The sequence below is a fragment of the Scyliorhinus canicula genome, chromosome 4 (genome assembly GCF_902713615.1).
Source record: "Scyliorhinus canicula chromosome 4, sScyCan1.1, whole genome shotgun sequence".
In the NCBI taxonomy this organism is placed as follows: domain Eukaryota; kingdom Metazoa; phylum Chordata; class Chondrichthyes; order Carcharhiniformes; family Scyliorhinidae; genus Scyliorhinus; species Scyliorhinus canicula.
The window spans coordinates 21,368,078-21,386,585 of NC_052149.1; the positions used below are offsets into that span (position 1 = coordinate 21,368,078).

At 43.8% G+C, this 18,508-nt stretch overlaps 1 protein-coding gene across 2 annotated transcripts in view; it reads left to right on the plus strand.

The window, feature by feature from the left end:
- The window catches only part of btbd8 (BTB domain containing 8), a 116,168-nt gene that overhangs the window by 38,216 nt on the left and 59,444 nt on the right, over window positions 1-18,508 (plus strand). Inside the window, exons 4-7 of one of the 2 annotated variants that reach the window (XM_038793817.1) lie at window positions 5,870-6,177; window positions 6,870-6,987; window positions 8,018-8,107; window positions 13,320-13,400. In XM_038793817.1, coding sequence (XP_038649745.1) covers window positions 5,870-6,177; window positions 6,870-6,987; window positions 8,018-8,107; window positions 13,320-13,400 — 597 coding nt within the window. Of the gene's footprint in view, window positions 1-5,869; window positions 6,182-6,869; window positions 6,988-8,017; window positions 8,108-13,319; window positions 13,401-18,508 lie in introns of those variants that run through there. The other variant, XM_038793818.1, reaches the window with a different exon arrangement.

Here is an 18,508-nt window from a genome sequence, read left to right on the forward strand (position 1 = left end):
TTCTTTGTTCTGTGTCCAGGGGGGAGCTGCTGTATACAGATTGCTTCCTGCAGGGAGCAGCAGTGCTGTGGAGAGCTGAGCCATTTATACTGTCTTTGAATAACATTTTAATACGTTAAAGGCCTTCTATTTAATACAATGATGCTTTAATTTATATATAGCCTATAAGATGCTTCACGGAACATTATAAAACAAAGTATGACACCAAGCCATGTAGGGACATATTCGGTCAGATGGTCCAAATCTTAATCAAAGAACTAGGTTTTAAGTAGTGTCCTAGGAGGGAGTGAGGAGTGGGGTAAGGAGGATTTTAATTATTTTTGGGACATGGGCATCATTGGCCAGGCTAGCATTTTTGTTGCGTATCCCCAAATGCCCTTGAGAAGGTGGTGGTGAGCTGCTGCCATGAATTGCAGCAGTCCTTGTGGTGTAGGTACACTCGCAGTGCTGTTAGGGAGGGAGTTCCAGAATTTTGACCCAGCACCAGGCAAGTAATGGTGTTACACTTCCAAGTCGAGCTGGTGTGTGGCTTGGAGAAGATGTTGCAGGTGGTGGTGTTCCCAGGTATCTGTTGCTCGTGTCCTTTTAGATGGTAGTGGTGGTGGGTTTGGAAGATATTCCGGGCTTGGGGTATTGAAGGTGTGTCTTTCTGTGGTTAGGTAGGTAAGAATAGAACCAAGTGAGAACCGTGCCACCTGGCTGGGGAAGGGTTAGTTCACCTGTTGTCGCTGTTGTGGTGGGGTGTCTCCGAGTCTGGTTCAGAGAGCTTGCTGGAAATCCAGTTTTGAACTATGGGGAAGACGTGGAGCAGTACAGGTTCCAGTCAACTCTCAAAAGCAACAAACTGTTCTGCAAACATTTCCAGGTTAAATTCCGGTTTTATGAAAAGCATTAACCTCTAAATAAAATTTTACTCGGTGCATTTTCCCTCTGGTTTAAAAAAAAGTCAATCCCCTTGATTCAGTTGCATAATTTTAAGTTTTGAAAAAGTCAATCTACTTTAGGCTAGCTTCTTAAAAAAAAATAATAAAAAATTTAACATTTAGCTCTCCAGCAGAGAGCGAGAATCTATCACTGCACCTCATACCATGATTTCTGAATCATTTAAAATTTGTGGAAGTGCTGCAGTGGTAGAGGATATATTCTGCTTAATTTGATCCCATGCTAGGTTTTTATAAGTGAGTGAAAACCAATTGTAAAGATCTGAATGATGGAGTCATAAAATGGTTCAGGGGCGTTATTCTATTTTTAAACTGGCTGAGTGTCAAAAATCATTCAGCTCCCTAATTGCATGTGTTCAGATAACACCCTGTATGGAACCAGTGACCTGTGTGAAGGCATAATGTAAAATCTGTGGCCTACATTTGCCGGGAAAAAGATCTTGCTGTTCAATTTATTTTGCACGTTTCTGCATGAAGGCAATTTGTTCAGACTCTAATGTTTTTGAAATTTTTACTTTTATAGTTTTAAATTAGTGAGTGTTGCAAAAAATGTATGATTCGTGTCTGCGGATCTTTGCGTAAACCATGGGCTACTGGTGGGGGAAACGCAAAGGGAAAGATCAATTACTTCACCTTGACATCATGAGAATGCCGAGCTATCACTGATAAAAAATAGCTGTCGTCCCATGAAGCTTCAAGTCTCCATTTCAACTGATTATATTTTTGTACAATCAATGTTGCATTCCTTGCTCAATGAGGCTTCAACAACACGTCACCATCTCGACAAAAAAAACCAAAGGAAATGAACCAACAGTAAATGTAATGCATCTAATTTTGGCCCTAACAATTTCACTTTTTAAAAATGCTACTGATGGCAAAACTCTCATGAATGTGAGTATTTAAAAAAATATATTATTTTTTTTCATTATGTGGGCATCGCTGGCAAGGCCAGCATTTGTTGCCCATTCCTAATTGCCCTTGAACTGAGCGGCAAAGTCCCCATAGTCCCAGGTGACCATAGGCTGTTTTCCTCTTGAGGGGGACAGCTGACTGGTGGTGATTTAACCTGAGGATCACCACACCTCGGGCGAGGGGAAATGTTGAGAAGCCAGTAGAGGAATTGAGCCCACGCTGTTGACCCTGCTCCAGCCAACTGAGCTAAACTGGCCAGGACATTTATGAACCAGATGAGTTTTTACAACAATCGCCAATGTTCATCATTAGACTTGTAATTCCAGATTTTTTTTAAAAATTGAATTCAAATTTCACCATCTACCATAGTGGGATTTGAACCCATGATCCTAGAGCAGTACCCAGGGTCTAGATTACTAGTCCAGGAAACCAGTATGCCACCACCTCCACTAAGTGAGTTGTGTCTCTTTTATATCCACATCTGTTTTCGGAGCACAGAGCACTTGATTGTTTAAGAGCACTGTAGGAATAGGCTATTTGACCTTTTGCACCTGCTTCATCATTCAATTTGATCATGAGTGATCAAACTTTTCTACAGTGATCACTATCTTATTTCACCAGTTAGGAAATTCAGGCGGTGCAGGTGTCTTTTGCCATTAAACAAACCTCTGTCCTGGAGATTGCAATTTCTATAAAGACTCTCTTGCATTATGGCAGGAATGCCACTTTGCATATGGATTATTGTGGTAAGGTTCCTGTTTCAGAGGCAAGGAAGTACCTTTGTGAAGTGTGGTCATGATTGTAGAGAAGGGCAGCACGGTGGCGCAGTGGGTTAGCACTGCGGCCTCACGGCGCTGAGGTCCCAGGTTCGATCCCGGCTCTGGGTCACTGTCCGTGTGGAGTTTGCACATTCTCCCCGTGTTTGCGTGGGTTTCACCCCCACAACCCAAAAACGTGCCAGCTAGGTGGATTGGCCACTCTAAATTGCCCCTTAATTGGAAAAATGATTGGGTACACTAAATTTATTTAAAAAAAAAAAAAAAATGATTGTAGAAAAGGGGTAGCACAGTGGTTAGCATTATTGCCTATGGCGCTGAGGACCTGGGTTCGAATCCTGGCCCTGGGTCACTGTCCATGTGGAGTTTGCACATTCTCCCCGTGTCTGTGTGGGTTTCGCCCCCACAACCCAAAAGATGTGCAGGATAGGTGGATTGGCCACACTAAATTGCCCCTTAATTGGAAAAAATAATTGGATACTCTAAATTTAAAAAAAAATGATTGTAGAGAAACCTGGCAACCAATTTGTGGACAACAGTGGATACAGCAATAAGATGAATCATTAGATCTGTTTTTAGTAGTGTTGATTAGATGGTTAATTATTGACCAGGCCACCAGGGGAGCTTCTTTTGTATTGTTGATATTCATTTGAGACAGTTGAAACTTGCAGCTTGCAACACCTACCTGTCGGAAGATCATGGACTCGAGCTCCACCCAGGGAGCTCCATATTATCTAGACGAAGGATTCTTTTTTTTTCCTGTTAATTTGTGGGATGTGGGCGTCACTGGCTGGGCCAGCATTTATTGTCCATTCCTTCATTTTGCCCTTGAACCGAGTGTGTTTCGGACAGCATGTTAAGAGACGACCACGTTGCTGTTGATCTGGAGTCGCGCGTAGGCTGGACCAGGTAAGGATGGCAGGCTTCCTTCCCTAATGGACATTAGTAAACTAGGTGGGTCTTTATGACAATCAACAATGGTTTCATGGTCATTGTTAGCCTTTTAATTACAGATTTCAACTGAATTCAAACCCAGGTCCCCAGAGCATTGTCCTCTGTCTCCAGATTGCTAGTCCAGCAACAAATCGCCTCCCGAAATGTTTGTAATTTTTTTTGTGTAATATGTGAATACTGATTCAAAAACAGCTCATTCAGAACTCCTATTTGCTGTTCCACATTTGAGTTCTGGGAATTATTATTTTTTTTGCTTTTACTTTGGTGGGGGGGGAAATATCTGCCTTGGATTTTATTGCTTGATGTATTAAATTTCATGTTTTGCACATGAAAACCAACTCCTATTAACATTTTGATTTCCTGTGGGAAATCCATGCGAGGCTGCTGGTGTTCAGGGAATCCAACAAGGAGACTACGCGTTGCCAGTAAAAGCTACGGTGCTAACTAAATCGGAAATGAGCTTCCTGAAACAAAGTTGGCTATTGCCTTTTGGCAGGTTTATAACTCGATAGGGAGTTTGGTGATGGAACATAAATTAGTGGTTAGTAGTTCCTGCATATAAAGACTTACAAGATGGACAAAGCACTCCATTCTCCAAGCTTGCAAGACAATTTCACGAAGGGTGAGGTATAGAAAGAGTTACATTGTGCAAAATTATTAACATTTAAGCTAGAGTGGAGGGAACCACACTGCATGGGTTTGGCAGAGCTAACTCTGAATATAAGAACGTTCAGGATATTACTTGTGTTATACAGAAAAGGTTTAGAAATTTTTTAAATCTTAAAAATGCAAATTTGAGGATGTGAAATATGAACAGTTACAAAGCACTATACTAAATCTGTATAGTTTGAGGATCTGATCTGTTTTTTTTTTAAAAATCATGTGGTTATAGGGAATTTAATTTAACTGCTTTTCTAAAACCTTTTTGCACTTGTATTAAGGATTTCCCTGATTTTTAAAATGGTCTACATTTTCTGATTATCGTTGGGTTCAGCCTGACCCTGCATCTGAATACAATTAGCTTTTGCAGTTAAATTATAGGCCTGTTGAAGAACTCTGGAATTAATGACTTAAATTAATCTTCACTGATGTTAGTTCTGTTCCCTTAAATTATTGTGCTTGACAGCTCCAGTAGCTCAGTCCTTTTAATGTTGCTATGTCCCTTTTGTAAAATATTTTTTTAAGATCACAGGAATACATAACCAATCGTAACAAAATTCTGTGAAGTCCATGGCTTTAGTTTTTCATTGCAAGTCATTGCAGAAGTCTTGTTTTGAACCAAATTATAGCAGCATGGAAGTGAAACATGGATATGATAATTGGCCATTAGCAAATTGCTTATTGTGTTGCTTGCAGTCAGTTGATTCAATGCTTGGGCAGAAAGGCACATGGACGAACAAACACTGGGACAGGCGCATGGTTTCCAACCTAACGATTATGTATAAGACATTAGCAGAACAATTATAAATACTGAGCAAACCAGGCAACATTTGTGGAACGTTGACCAGTTGCCATTTCGGGTTTAAGGCCGAGGGATTCTGTTTTCATCGTCCCAGTCTCTGCAGCATTTTGTTTTTTTGTTTATGAAAGATGGTAAACCATGGTACAAAGTTCGACTAAACATCATGACAAGAAATGCACGTATAAACAAGATATCTATTAAATAGAAGCATTGAAAGGGATCATTAATCTTCTGTATGCTTTACCCAACTCTTCATCTAGATTTGCCTAATGGACCCTTATAAATTGAATAAATTGGAAACGTTGGAACCTGATTTATATCTCACCTGTGTTGCCCATGATAACTGTTGACTATTAATTGTCAGGGTATGATTTATATTGCTGAGGTCTTTGTGTGCATACAAAGCATAACACCAAGCTTATTAGATACAAGTTACTACAGCATGCAGAGACCTGCTAGAAAATGCAGTTGGTAAAATTGTTGCCTTATTCTGTATGAGTGATGGGAGCACAGTTGTTAGTGCTGTTGCTTCACAGCGCCAGGCACTCAGGTTTGATTCCCAGCTTGGTCACACTCTGCTGAGTCTGCACGATTCCCTGTGTCTGCATGGGTTTCCTCCAGGAGCTCTGGTTTTCTCCCACAGGTCCTGAAAGACTTGCTTATTAAGTGAATTGGACATTCTGAATTCTCCCTCTGTGTACTCATTTCCTGTTCCAAATAGGATTCGGATATTACATAATGTGGCGACTGGGGGATTTTCACAGTAATTTTATTGCAGTGTAATGTAAGCCTACTTCTGACAGTAATAATTATTATATTACTAGGCAGATTTATACAGCAGATCGAAAAGTAAACCACCTCGAAGAAGAGCTGCTTCTGAACAAAGAGCCCAATCGAGAAAGATTGACAGAAGAAAACAATTTTTACCTCAGTGGTGTTTTTCATAATGTTGAGATACTCAATGTGAGAGATCTTGACAGAATTATGCCATCTAATCAGTTTCCTCCTGATACTGGATCCTTGGAAGTAAATGAGGAAATGTTGACCTCCAGTCTGTTGGAAGATGACATGCCTGAAGCAATGTTTGATATGCCTGAGGAAATTGAAGCAGAGTATGAAACACTATCCAGTGGTAGGTAATTAACAACTCTTCATTTCCTTTTGTCCCTCCCATTGTCTTTTTTCAACCTTGCTTATTTCTTGCATTCCTGAAATTTTAAAAGGTTCTAAAGCTTTGCTTTTTATTTGTAACTAAATTATATATGAAATTTATTCAGAACCTACTTCAAACCTCATTTTCTCAAACCTCAATTTATCTGTTAGTGCAAGATTGTTTTAAACTGTGGATGCTTCCTTTTACACAATGCTACTAAGCTTTCACTTTTGGAACAACTTTCTTACATGCTGACTCTTGATGCCATCTCATTGAATGACTGACCGAGTAGGCTCACGGCCATCTGGTTCAATCTTTTATTCCCAAGGTGGTACCATGCTACCAAGAGGAATTGGAACAGCAATCCCTACTGATCAGCGTACAAGGCTCGAGTAGCCAAATGTGAATTGCATTCGGTAGTTTGCTAATGCTCGTTAGTGGACAGTGGCAAAACTGTGACTCAGAAAAAATTTCTAATCTCAGTTGAAAGTTCAATCTGGCTGTACCTGGTTTGCTGCAAGTGTTAATGTTTCTTGTGGGGTTCCCTACATGGATTATGGTGACCAGTTTTTGAGATCAAGCTCACAGGGCAAATTGTGATTTGACGTCTTCATTTAATACAAAAGTGGAATGTACTTCTATGATGCATGTTCATGTCTTCTCTTGAGCAGATGATCCTCCACCAGAGCCAGCATCTGTACTGGGTGCTGATCTCTTAGCTCTATATAAAAGAGGATGCTGTCCCGACATAACCCTTCATGTTGAGAACAGAACTTTTCATGCACACAGGTACGATCATTTCATGGCTGTTTGTAAGAAAATTCTGACGTGGACTGAACAACTAGCCAAGAAATGTTGCATTAATTTCTTGCCAATATATTGATAAAGCTAGTCAAACCTAAATGTCAGATCTTTCCTTTAAAATTATAACTGTGGTATGTGTACTAGAATGTCTGCAGTTTTGATGTGAATAAAATTCATGTTCCATGAAAAATGTCATTCTTCTTCCCCTTGACATCTCAATTTTATAAAATACCTACTTCCCAGCGCTTAGAAATTCTTTGGTCGTCTGACTATTTTAGTTTTTGTAGCAAAGCCCTTTCTACTCAAGCAAGATGGGAAGAGACCTCCCTTGCTTCTCATTTCCTGTTCCAAATAGGATTCGGATATTACTTCTCCCCTTGTCTGCGTGAGTTTCCTCCTGGGTGTTCCGGTTTCCTACCCCAAGTCCAGAAGATGTGCAGGTTAGGTGGGGTCGCGGGGATAGGGCAGGGTATGGGCCCAGGTAGGGTGCTCTTTCAGAGGGTCGTGCAGACTCGATGGTCTGAATGTCCTCCTTGTGCACTGTAGGCATTCTATGCCCAGCTAAGAGATACAATGCTGCAGCTTTGTAAATGCTGGGCTGTTGGTCCAATCATTTGGTTTTAATGTTCTCACAAGGAAGCTAGTCAGAAAGTAATTCATTGAATTATATATTTGCTGCTATATAAATGAGTTCATCATGTAAGCTTCAATTGCGAGAGTGAAACCAGGTTGATGAACTATTTTTTTAAATAATAAATTTAGAGTACCCAATTCATTTTTTCCAATTAAGGGGGAATTTAGCGTGGCCAATCCACCTACCCTGCACATCTTTGGGTTGTGGGGGTGAAACCCACGCAAGCACTGGGGGAAAGTGTATCAATGCAGTTTGCACAATTTTAAGTACAAAGAAACTTCCTGAATTAAAGATTTATTAAGAACTTTAAATAAAAAGAAAAATAACAAGCACTGTTACAAAGTTTGGATTGTTAAGCCTTTCATGTGTTCATTTATCCAGGGCCATCCTGTGTGCTCGCTCCAGTTATTTTGCAGCAATGTTAAGTGGAAATTGGATGGAAAGCTTTCAGAAATCGATCACTCTTGCTGGGTAGGTGTGACAATGCGGGGAAGGGGGTAAAGGGTATAATCATGCCTGAAGAACACTTGCATACGATATCTCTACTTGGGTCATATGAAACTATTTTTAATCAGAACGTTGTCCAATTTGGAAGCAAAGTATTTGGCTTTTACTTGCCAGAAAATGGAAAGTGAACAGGATGCTCTTGTTCGAGTGTGTTCCACTCCATGTTTATGTTACAGAAGCAACAACTGATAGTTGTGACAATTGAAGGGAATTAATAAATATTTGAAAAAGATTGATTTTTCTCGATGCAGAACCAAATAAGTACTGCAGTTTCCAGGACAAAAATGGTCAAGATAAATTGAATGAAAGTGTGAAGGCTTGCCAATGGTTTGCACAATCATATGAAATGCGTTTTTTAAAAAGCTATTGTTCTGTTAGCTGAAGTAGAGGGTAATTTAGATACTCTGAAGAATGAGGAGATTAAGGTAATCCAGGTCAGCAAAGTGAAAGTACTATCCGAATTTAAGGGGCCAATCTAATCTAATCTGACCAATCCACAAGGACCTGATGACCTTCATCCTAGTGTTCTAAAAGAGATAGCTGCAGAGGTAGTGGCTGGCTACGATTCTGGAATGGTCTCGGCAGCCTGGAGGTTGGCAAATGTAACCCAGCTATTCAAGAAAGGAGGGGAGAGAGAAAACACCAAACTGCAGACCAGTTAGCCTGTTGGAACAATAGATTCTAGTATTTTCCCGAGGTCTCAGCAATAGAGTTAGAAATAAGTCAACGTGACTTTCTGAAAGGGAAATCATGTTTGGCAGTTTTTGTTTTTTGAGTGTGTAACCAATAGAATAGATAAAGGAATGGCAGTAGATGAAAATGAAAATCGCTTATTGTCACGAGTAGGCTTCAATGAAGTTACTGTGAAAAGCCCCTAGTCGCCACATTCCGGCGCCTGTCCGGGGAGGCTGGTACGGGAATCGAACCGTGCTGCTGGCCTGCTTGGTCTGCTTTAAAAGCCAGTGATTTAGCCAAGTGAGCTAAACCAGCCCCTGATGTAGTATACCTGGAATTCCAAAAAGCATTTGACAAGGTGCCATGCAAAAGATTAATAGGTAAAATAAGGGCTTGTGGATTTGGGAAAAGCAATGAGTCGGCATAAATTGAATGTTTTCAGGTTGGCAGGCTGAGACTAGTCAAGTGCTGCAAGGATCGGTGTCGAAGTCTCTGAGAAAGAGACAGTAGTATCATTTGCTAATGTTATAAAACTGGGTGGAAATGTAAGCTGTGAGGTAGACAAAGGTGGCAGAGAAATTTAGACAGAAGTGAATGGGCAGCAAGATGGCAGATGGAACATTGTGGGGCACTATGTGGGGAAGTGTTAAGTTGTTCACTTTGATCATAAGAATAGAAAAGCACAATATTTTTAGAAAGGTGTGAAACCTGTCTCTCTCACTCTGAACATCAACATATACTTGGAAGTTCTCGTACAAGGAACACAGAACATTAGCATACAAATACAACATGCACTTAAGAAAGCCGATGACAAGTTGGCATTTATTGCAAGGGGATTGGAATACAGGAATAAAGAAGCCTTGCACAATTGTGCAGAGCTTTGCGACCACTGCGAGATTCTCTTTGGTTCCCCCAGCCATGTCTTTGGCGACACGCTGTTTGCTGCCGGCGGGATTATCTGCCTGTCGTTTGTCAATGGGGTTTCCCATTGAAGCTACCTCATGTCACCGGGAAACCCGCAGGCAGGGATGTGCTACTAGTGGGGATGGAGAATCCCAAAGGTCAGAGAAATCCGACCCGTATCTTCGTCTCCATGCAGTATTGGTCTCCATGCTTAAGGAAAAAGGGATTTGCATTGGGGGCAGTACAGCCAAGGTTCACTAGTTTGGGATGAGGGAGTTGTCCTATCAACAGGCTGAGTAAGTTAAACCTACATTCTCCAACGTTTAGAAGAGTTAAGAGTGATGTATATTATACAAGATTCTGAAGGGGTTTATTAAGATAGACACTGAGTTTGTTTCTACTGGGTGGGGAATCTAGACCATGTGGGCACTAAACTATCATTGAGGACTGAAATGAGAAATGTCTTCACTTGGTGAACCTTGAATTGTCTACACGGTGGATACTGCAATGTTCAATATGTTATGATCCCCATTGAGACCAAGAACTTTTTAAAGGGATTAATTTTCCAGTGACCTTGAAAGAACTGGTGGACAGGATTTTTAAAAAAAATACTTTTATTGGAACAAATTAAAATAAATTTAGATCAACAATTAATGGGCATCTAATACATTAAACCTTTTTTAAATAAAATAAAATGCCCTGTCACAATGCAACCTGCCAGTGGAGATGGTGACTAGTGGTACTGTCACTGGACTAGTAATCCAAAGGCCCAGACTAATGCCCTGGGGACATGGATTCAAATCCCACCACTGCAGTTAAGTTAGTGGAATTTAAATTAAATTCATTGGCAATTGAAAGCTAGGGATGGGCACCAAATGCTGGCCTTGCCACCCACATCATTTGTTCATGTAGGAATACATTTAAAATAAAACTGTCTTACAAGACTAATTTCTAGCAGATGTGTAGCACTAAAGGATCTGATCCATAAACTTATCCCAGCAAGGTACACCTCAGTGACTCCCCTTGGATTTGTTGTTCTGCCTGCCCTCTCACTTTGTAGAGACCGATTAAAGGGCACATCTTACTTTGCAGCTTTCGACAAAGGGCCCGCACCCAAATACTAAGCTATCATTATTTTTGGGTAGTGATAGGCCTGCAGTCTATTTTCAGTATTTTCCACCTGGCAGGGTTCACTTTTTAAACACATTTCTAAAATTTTCTTTCTTTGGGCTGCATAAATATGTAGCGTTTTAAGTCTGTAGCTGTGTCATTAATGTGATTGGTAGTTCTGGAGAAACTGGATACGGAGGCAGCAGGAAGTTCCTGACACATGCTCTAGAAGGTCTTTTCAAATATAAAGCACTTAAAATATCTGTTTGCATTGAGTGCTCAGTGTCTGTAAATGATTTTGTCCTTATCTGTCCAGTTTCCAAGCTGATGTTTTTGGATTTAGTGGAAGATATTCAAGAAGAATGAAAAGAACAGTATATGCACACTTGTGTTTAATTGTAGCACATCTTGGCAGCTCAGTAATCCAAACCGGTTTGAAGGCCTAGCATTCATTAGTGATAACGCCACTTGGGGTATATAGTCTTGAAGTGATTTTTATGTAAATATATTCATTGGGGCATCATTAGCAATGTATCTGCATTTCCCTTTGAGGAAACATACATCACAGAAGCAGTTTAAGATGTATTTCAAGGGGCTTGAGGAATGTGCTTGGATTCTTAAGTCGTTTACCCATGAAATCTAAATTTCAGCTTCAAGGTGTTGGCTTCGGGCAGAAGCTGATGAGCTGTGACTGGAAAACTGCATATTAAATGCATATGCAGATTTAGTCACTGATAATTGATACAGTAACTGACTGTGCTAATTATGTTTCAGGCATTCATTAATTGATAGTAAGAGATAAATAAAGGAATATTTTAATTTTGTATCATGCAATATTTTGATTTCACCAAAATATTTTGGCTTGCTTTGCGGGCATGCAGTATAGAGTCTAGAACCATCGACCATTTGTGCTGGCTAGGATTAGGAGATTGTTGTTGCAGAGAGGAAGGACTGCAGTCGGGGGGGGGGGGGGGTGGGTCTGCCGAATTTATTATATTGGGTGACGAATGCTGAAAAAGGTGAGGAGTTGGGTTGGGGGGAACACTCCCAGTGGGTCAGGATGGAGGAGAGTCTGTGCAGGGGCTTGAGGTTGAGGACGGTGGCAACAGCGCCGCTCCCGATGGCCCCGGAGAAATACTCGGAGTCCGGATGTAGAACTGTCTGGAGACAGTTGCACTTTAGGTTGGGGGCGGGGTCAAGGGAAATGTCGATTTCGGGGAATCACCAATTTGAGCCAGGGACGTGGGATGGGAATTTTCGGAGATGGGAGGAGAAAGGAATTAGGGCACCAAAAGATTTGTTTCTGGGGGGCTGGTTTGCGGGACTGAAGGAGCTGGAGGCAAAATATGGGTTGGGGCAGAGGGAAATAGTTAGGTATATGCAGGTTGGGATTTCGCTGCGAAGGTGATACAGAGCTTTCCAGTGGTGCCGGCTTCCACATTATTGGAAGAGGTGCTAATGATGGGGAATGGAGAAGGGGTGGTGTCGGCAATTTATGGGGCAATTCTGGGAGAAGAAGGCACCGCTGGAGGGGATTAAGACAAAGTGGGAGGTGGTGTTGGGCGAGGGCATGCAGGAGTGGTTGTAGTGAGAGGTTCTCCGGAGGGTGAATGCCTCAACTTTGTAAGCGAGGTTGGGGCTGATACAACTGAAGGTGTATAGGGAACACCTCACAAAGGCGAGGATGAGCTGTCTCTTTGACGGGGTAGACGATATTTGTGAGCAATGTGGGGGGTGGGGTCCCACAAACCACATTCATTTGTTTTGCTCCTGTACAAAGCTGGAAGGGTATTGGAGGGAGGGTTTCGGGGTAATTTCGAAGGTGGTAAAGTGAGACTTGAGCCGGGTCCTCTGGAGGCCATATTTGGGGTTCCGGATTGGCTGGGGTTGGAAGTGGGTGCAGAGGCAGATGTTTTAGCCTTTGCCTCGCTGATTGCCCGAAGGTGGATCCTGTTGGGGTGGAGGTCAGTCTCTCCACCCTGTGCCCTGGGATGGCCCGGGGGGGGGGGGGGAGGGAGAGAGGGGGGAGGGGGGGGGGGGGGGGGGAGAGAGAAAGAGGGCAGGAGAGATCTGTTGGACTTTTTAACACAAGGGTGATGATTTGAGTTGAGGGGAAGTATGCAATTGATGGACTTTGTTCATTATGCACTTTCAAGAATTGGATGACATTGAACATGGGGGGGTGGGAGGGGGTGTCTGGCTGTATGTTGTTGGTGACTATATATGGGTGGGTGGTGGATTCCTGATTCCTTTTCTTTGATGTTTGTATTTAAAATGTTGGGGGCTGTTTGGGGGTTGGTGGGAGGAGGGGATTGTTGACCAGAGGTTTGACATTGTATTTTATTGTTATTGTTGATGGTTTGTTGGGGAATTTGGATGAAAATATGAAAAAGGAGAATAAAGATATTTTTTTTTATTGTAAATTGTCTTCACTGTTTCAGTGTTTTCAATATGATCTGTATTAAGATTAATTATATTTTAATTGCAGTGTGAGCCATATAGAAGTGGAAATCATGATGAACTTTTTATATGGAGCCATTTTAGACTTGCCCAAAGAAGCTCTCCCACGGTAAATATTTTTGTTTTGGACCTTAAAATACATTCAAGGAATATGTTTTTTCTGTCTAATTAAAAACTGATCAGTAGTTTAAGAAATGTGAAATGTTTTGAGGACCTTGCTATGAAGCTTTGTGAATTTGTTAATCTTACTATCACAAGGATCATAGATCATAGAATTTACAGTGCAGAAGGAGGCCATTGAGCCCATCAAGACTGCACTGGCCCTTGGAAAGAGCACCCTACCTAAGCCCACACATCCACCCTATCCGTGTAACCCCACCTAACCTTTTTGGACACCCAAGGGCAATTTATCATGGCCAGTCCATCTAACCTGGACATCTTTGGACGGTGGGAGGAAACCGGAGCACCCAGAGGAAACCCATGCAGACATGGGGAGAAAGTGCAAACTCCGCACAGACAGTGACCCAAATCGGGAATCGAACCTGAGACACTGGAGCTGTTAAGCAAGTGTGCTAACCACTGTGCTATAGAATAAAACGTTTAGTTGGGAATAAAAAGTTTAGTTGTGGGAGGAGGCTGGTAACTGGATGAGGGGAGGGAACTTGATTCCCTACTTTTAAGGACCATCAACATTTGGTGAAGGGAAGAACACCTAATGGAATCCGCAACTAATGATGCAGGTAGAAGTGAGAAGTGGCCCGAAAGTCCTTTTCTCACCATTTACATTGTTTGCTCAACAAACCTGTTTTGAATCTGTTATCATGGAGATACCACCAGACCACTGACCTACTCTTGTTACTGACTATGCTGCGCAGCATTCACCTGAAATGTCACTGTGCGCTGTATCGTTCTATGTTCTAAGTCAGCTTCAGCAAGACTCTGGTTCTCTGATCCGGAAACAAATATTCTGAGGAAATTGGCAGAATGAAGCCTCTTGCAGGCAGCCAGGAATTGGGCACATTTACTAGCTAAGATATTTAAACCAAAATTGATTAGTTAATACTAATCTTTATTTGTGTCACATTAATGCTTACTGATGTGATCAGTTAGCTTGGTTGGATGGCTGGTTCGTGATGCAGAGTGACACTAACAGTGCGGGTTAAATCACCACCACCCAGCTCTTTCTCAAAAGGAGAAGGCAGCCTAGGCAACCTGGCGGCAACTTTTTGTATGAAAATAATTAAATTGTGCAAATGGTGTCGAGGTTAGGTTTTTAAAAAATCTTTTAAAAATTAATTTACGGTATGTGGGTGTTACTGGTTAGGCCAGCATTTATTGTCCATCCATAATTGCCCTTCAGAAGGTGGTTGTGCTTTGCCTTCTTGAACCGCTGCAGTCCCTGAGGTGTAGGTACACACAGTGCTGTTAGGGAGGGAATTCCATGATTTTGACCAGCATCGGTAAAGGAATGGCAAGATATTTCCAAGTCGGGGTTGAGTGACTTGGAGGGGGACATCTAAGTGGTGGGGTTCCCTGGTATCTGCTGTTCTTGTCCTAGATGGTAGTGGTCGTGTGTTTGGAAGATGCTGTCTAAGGAATCTTGGCAAGTTCCTGCCGTGCGTCTTATAGATGGTGTACACTGCTGACACTGTTCGTCGGTGGTGGAGGGATTGAATGTTCGTGAAAGGGGGAGCAATCAAGCGGGTTGCTTTGTCCTGGATGGTGTCGAGCTTCTTGAGTGTTGTTGGAGCTGCGCTCATCCAGGCAAGTGCCGTGTATTCCATTAAACTCCTGACTTGTGCCTTGTGGATGGTGGACAAGCTTTTGGGGGGAGGGGGGTGGGGGCATGGGAGGTGAGTTACTCACTGTAGAGTTCCTAGCTTTTTATCTGTTCTGGTAGCGACAATATTAATATGGCTGGGCCAGTTCTGTTTCTGATTCTTGGTAACCACCAGGATGTTGATTGTGGGGGATTCAGTGATGGTAGTGCCATTGAATAGCAAGGGAGGAAGGGATAATGGTTAGATCCTCTCTTGAAGGAGATGGTCATTGCCTGGTACTTAAGTTGAGTGTCATGGTCCAGGATTTAGAGAACCCCAAAGTATATCATGGAATTCACCTGACCCACAACTTTAAATTGATTTTGGTTATGGGGAACAGAAGGGCCCACTTTACAGGTGTGACGCAACAGAGAACTGAGAGTATTTTAAAACAAAAACAATGTTTATTCTGTGAACCCGATTTACATTTTATAAACGTACTGTGAACATCTTGGCAACCATCAATTCAAATACACCCCTCTTCCCCCCCCCCCCCAAAGAAAATAGTACTCTGAGACATCCATAAGACAAAAACCCTTTTTACAGAAGGACAGCAGGTTTAAATTCTCTACTGAGAGCACTTACCACTTTGAAATCACCAAATGAACACTCGTTAGCTTTCAGAGATTCATACACATCTTGCTGTGACTGCAGCTTCTCCAAATCTAAAATGAAACTAAACAGAGCCACAAAGCAGCTTTCCAGCTCAAAGTGAAAGACAAAGACAGCCCAGCTCCACCCACACTCTGACATCACTGCTACCACTTGAGAAACACACATTTCTTAAAGGGACTCTTGCATGACATTAGAGTATCCAATTCAGGGGCAATTTAGTGTGGCCAATCTACCTGCCCTGCACATCTTTGGGTTGTGGGGGCGAAACCCATGCAAATGCGGAGAATGTGCAAACTCTACATGGACAATGACCCAGAGCTGGATCAAACCTGGGGCCTTGGTGCCCTGAGGCTGCAGTGCTACCCACTGCACCACCATACCCTACTGCCTGGTACTTAAGTGGTGCAAATAGGCAGTGGAGGGGGAGGCGGAGATAGTGGTGGCGCTGGACGCAGAGAAAGCGTTTGATAGAGTTGAGTGGGGGTACCTGTGGGAGGTGCTGGAGCGGTTCTGATTTGGGGAGGGATTCATCAAATGGGTGAGGCTGCTCTACACGGCTCCGATGGCGAGTGTAGTTACAAATGGAAGGAGATCGGAGTACTTTAGGCTCTACCGTGGGACCAGGCAGGGGTGCCCCCTGTCCCCTTTGCTCTTTGCACTGGCGATTGAGCCTCTGGCTATGGCGTTGAGGGAGTCGGGGAGATGGAGGGGTCTGGTGCGGGGTGGGGAGGAACATCGGGTATCGCTGTATGCGGACGACCTGCTGTTGTATGTGCCGGACCCAGAAGGGGGAATGCCGGGGGTGATGGAGCTGTTGGCGGAATTTGGGGGCTTCTCGGGCTATAAGTTAAATTTAGGCAAGAGCGAGGTATTTGTAGTACTCCCGGGAAATCAGGAGGAGGGAATTGGGAGGCTCCCGTTTAAGAGGGCAGTGAAGAGTTTCAGATACCTGGGGGTGCAGGTGGCCAGAAGTTGGGGGACTCTCCATAAGCTTAATTTTACCACGCTGGTGGAGCAGATGGAGGAGAAATTTAAAAGGTGGGACATGGTGCCGCTATCGCTGGCGGGTAGAGTGCAGTCCGTCAAAATGACGGTTCTCCCGAGGTTCTTGTTCCTCTTCCAGTGTTTGCCCATCTTTATCCCTAGGGCCTTTTTTAGAAGGGTGACCAGCAGCATCATGAGCTTTGTTTGGGCGCATGGGATACAGAGGGTGAAGAGGGTCTTCTTGGAGCGGGGTAGAGATGGGGGGGGGGGGGGGGGGGGCTGGGGGCTGGGGGCTGGCATTACCCAATCTCTCGGGGTACTGCTGGGCGGCCAATGTGTCGATGGTGCGCAAGTGGGTGATGTAGGGGGAGGGGGCAGCATGGAAACTGATGGAGAGGGCGTCCTGTGTATATACAAGCCTGGGGGCCCTGGTAACGGCGCCGTGGCCGCTCCCTCCTATGAGGTATACCACGAGTCCGGTGGTGGCGGCTACCCTCAAGATTTGGGGGCAGTGGAGGCGGCATAGGGGGAAGTGGGGGGCCCGATGGAGGCTCCGTTAAGGGGGAACCATAGGTTCGTCCCGGGGAACATTAATGGGGGATTTCAGGGTTGGCACAGAGCGGGCATCAGACAGCTGAGGGACCTGTTTATTGATGGGAGGTTTGCGAGCTTGGGGGAGTTGGAGGTGAAATTTGGGATCCCTCCGGGAAACATGTTCAGGTATCTGCAGGAATCCTTTACCTGCTAGACGGCAGGTGGAGGGATTCCCTTCGCTTCCCGCGAAGGGGGTGAGTGACAGGGTGCTTTCGGGGGTTGGAGAGGGGAAGATATCTGATATCTACAAGGTTATGCAGGAGGCGGAGGAGGCGCCAGTAGAGGAGCTGAAAATTAAGTGGGAGGGGGAACTGGGGGAACAGATCGAAGACGGGACATGGGCTGATGCCCTGGAGAGGGTTAATTCTTCCTCCTCGTGTGCGCAGCTTAGCCTCATCCAATTCAAGGTGCTGCACCGGGCCCACATGACTGGGACGAGGATGAGTAGGTTCTTTGGGGGTGAAGACAGGTGTGTCAGGTGCTCGGGGAGTCCAGCGAACCATGCCCATATGTTCTGGGCATGCCTGGCACTGGAGGAGTTCTTGAAGGGGGTGGCGAGGACGGTGTCAAGGGTGATGGGATCCAGGGTCAAGCCAGGCTGGGGACTCGCGATTATTGGGGTTGGGGTGGAGCCGGGAGTGCAGGAGGCGAAAGAGGCCGGTGTGCTGGCCTCTGCGTCCCTAGTAGCCCGGCGAAGGATTTTGCTACAATGGAAGGATGCGAGGCCCCCAAGCGTGGAGACCTGGATCAGTGACATGGCGGGATTTATTGAGCTAGAGAAGGTCAAATTCGCCCTGAGAGGATCGACACAAGGTTCTTTAGGCGGTGGCAACCGTTCCTCGACTTTCTGGCTCAACGATAGGGTACGGGGACAGTAGCAGCAGCAACCCGGGGAGGGGGGGAAAGGGGGAGAGAAAAGGAGGGGGGAAAGGGGGAGAGAAAAGGAGGGGGGAGAGAAAAGGGGGGGGGGGGAGAGAAAAGGGGGGGGGAGACGATGACTATATTTGTTTATTTAATTTAAATTTATTTTCAAGTTCTCTTGTTGGGGGTGGGGGGGAGGGGATACATGCGTTGATACGGTTTGGGGGGTGTTACAGTTTTTATGGGTTATTTTGTTGCATTTCATTGTTGTTATATTTTATATTTTCTGTAAAAAATTCCAATAAAAATTATTTTTTTTTAAAAGTGGTGCAAATAAAACTTG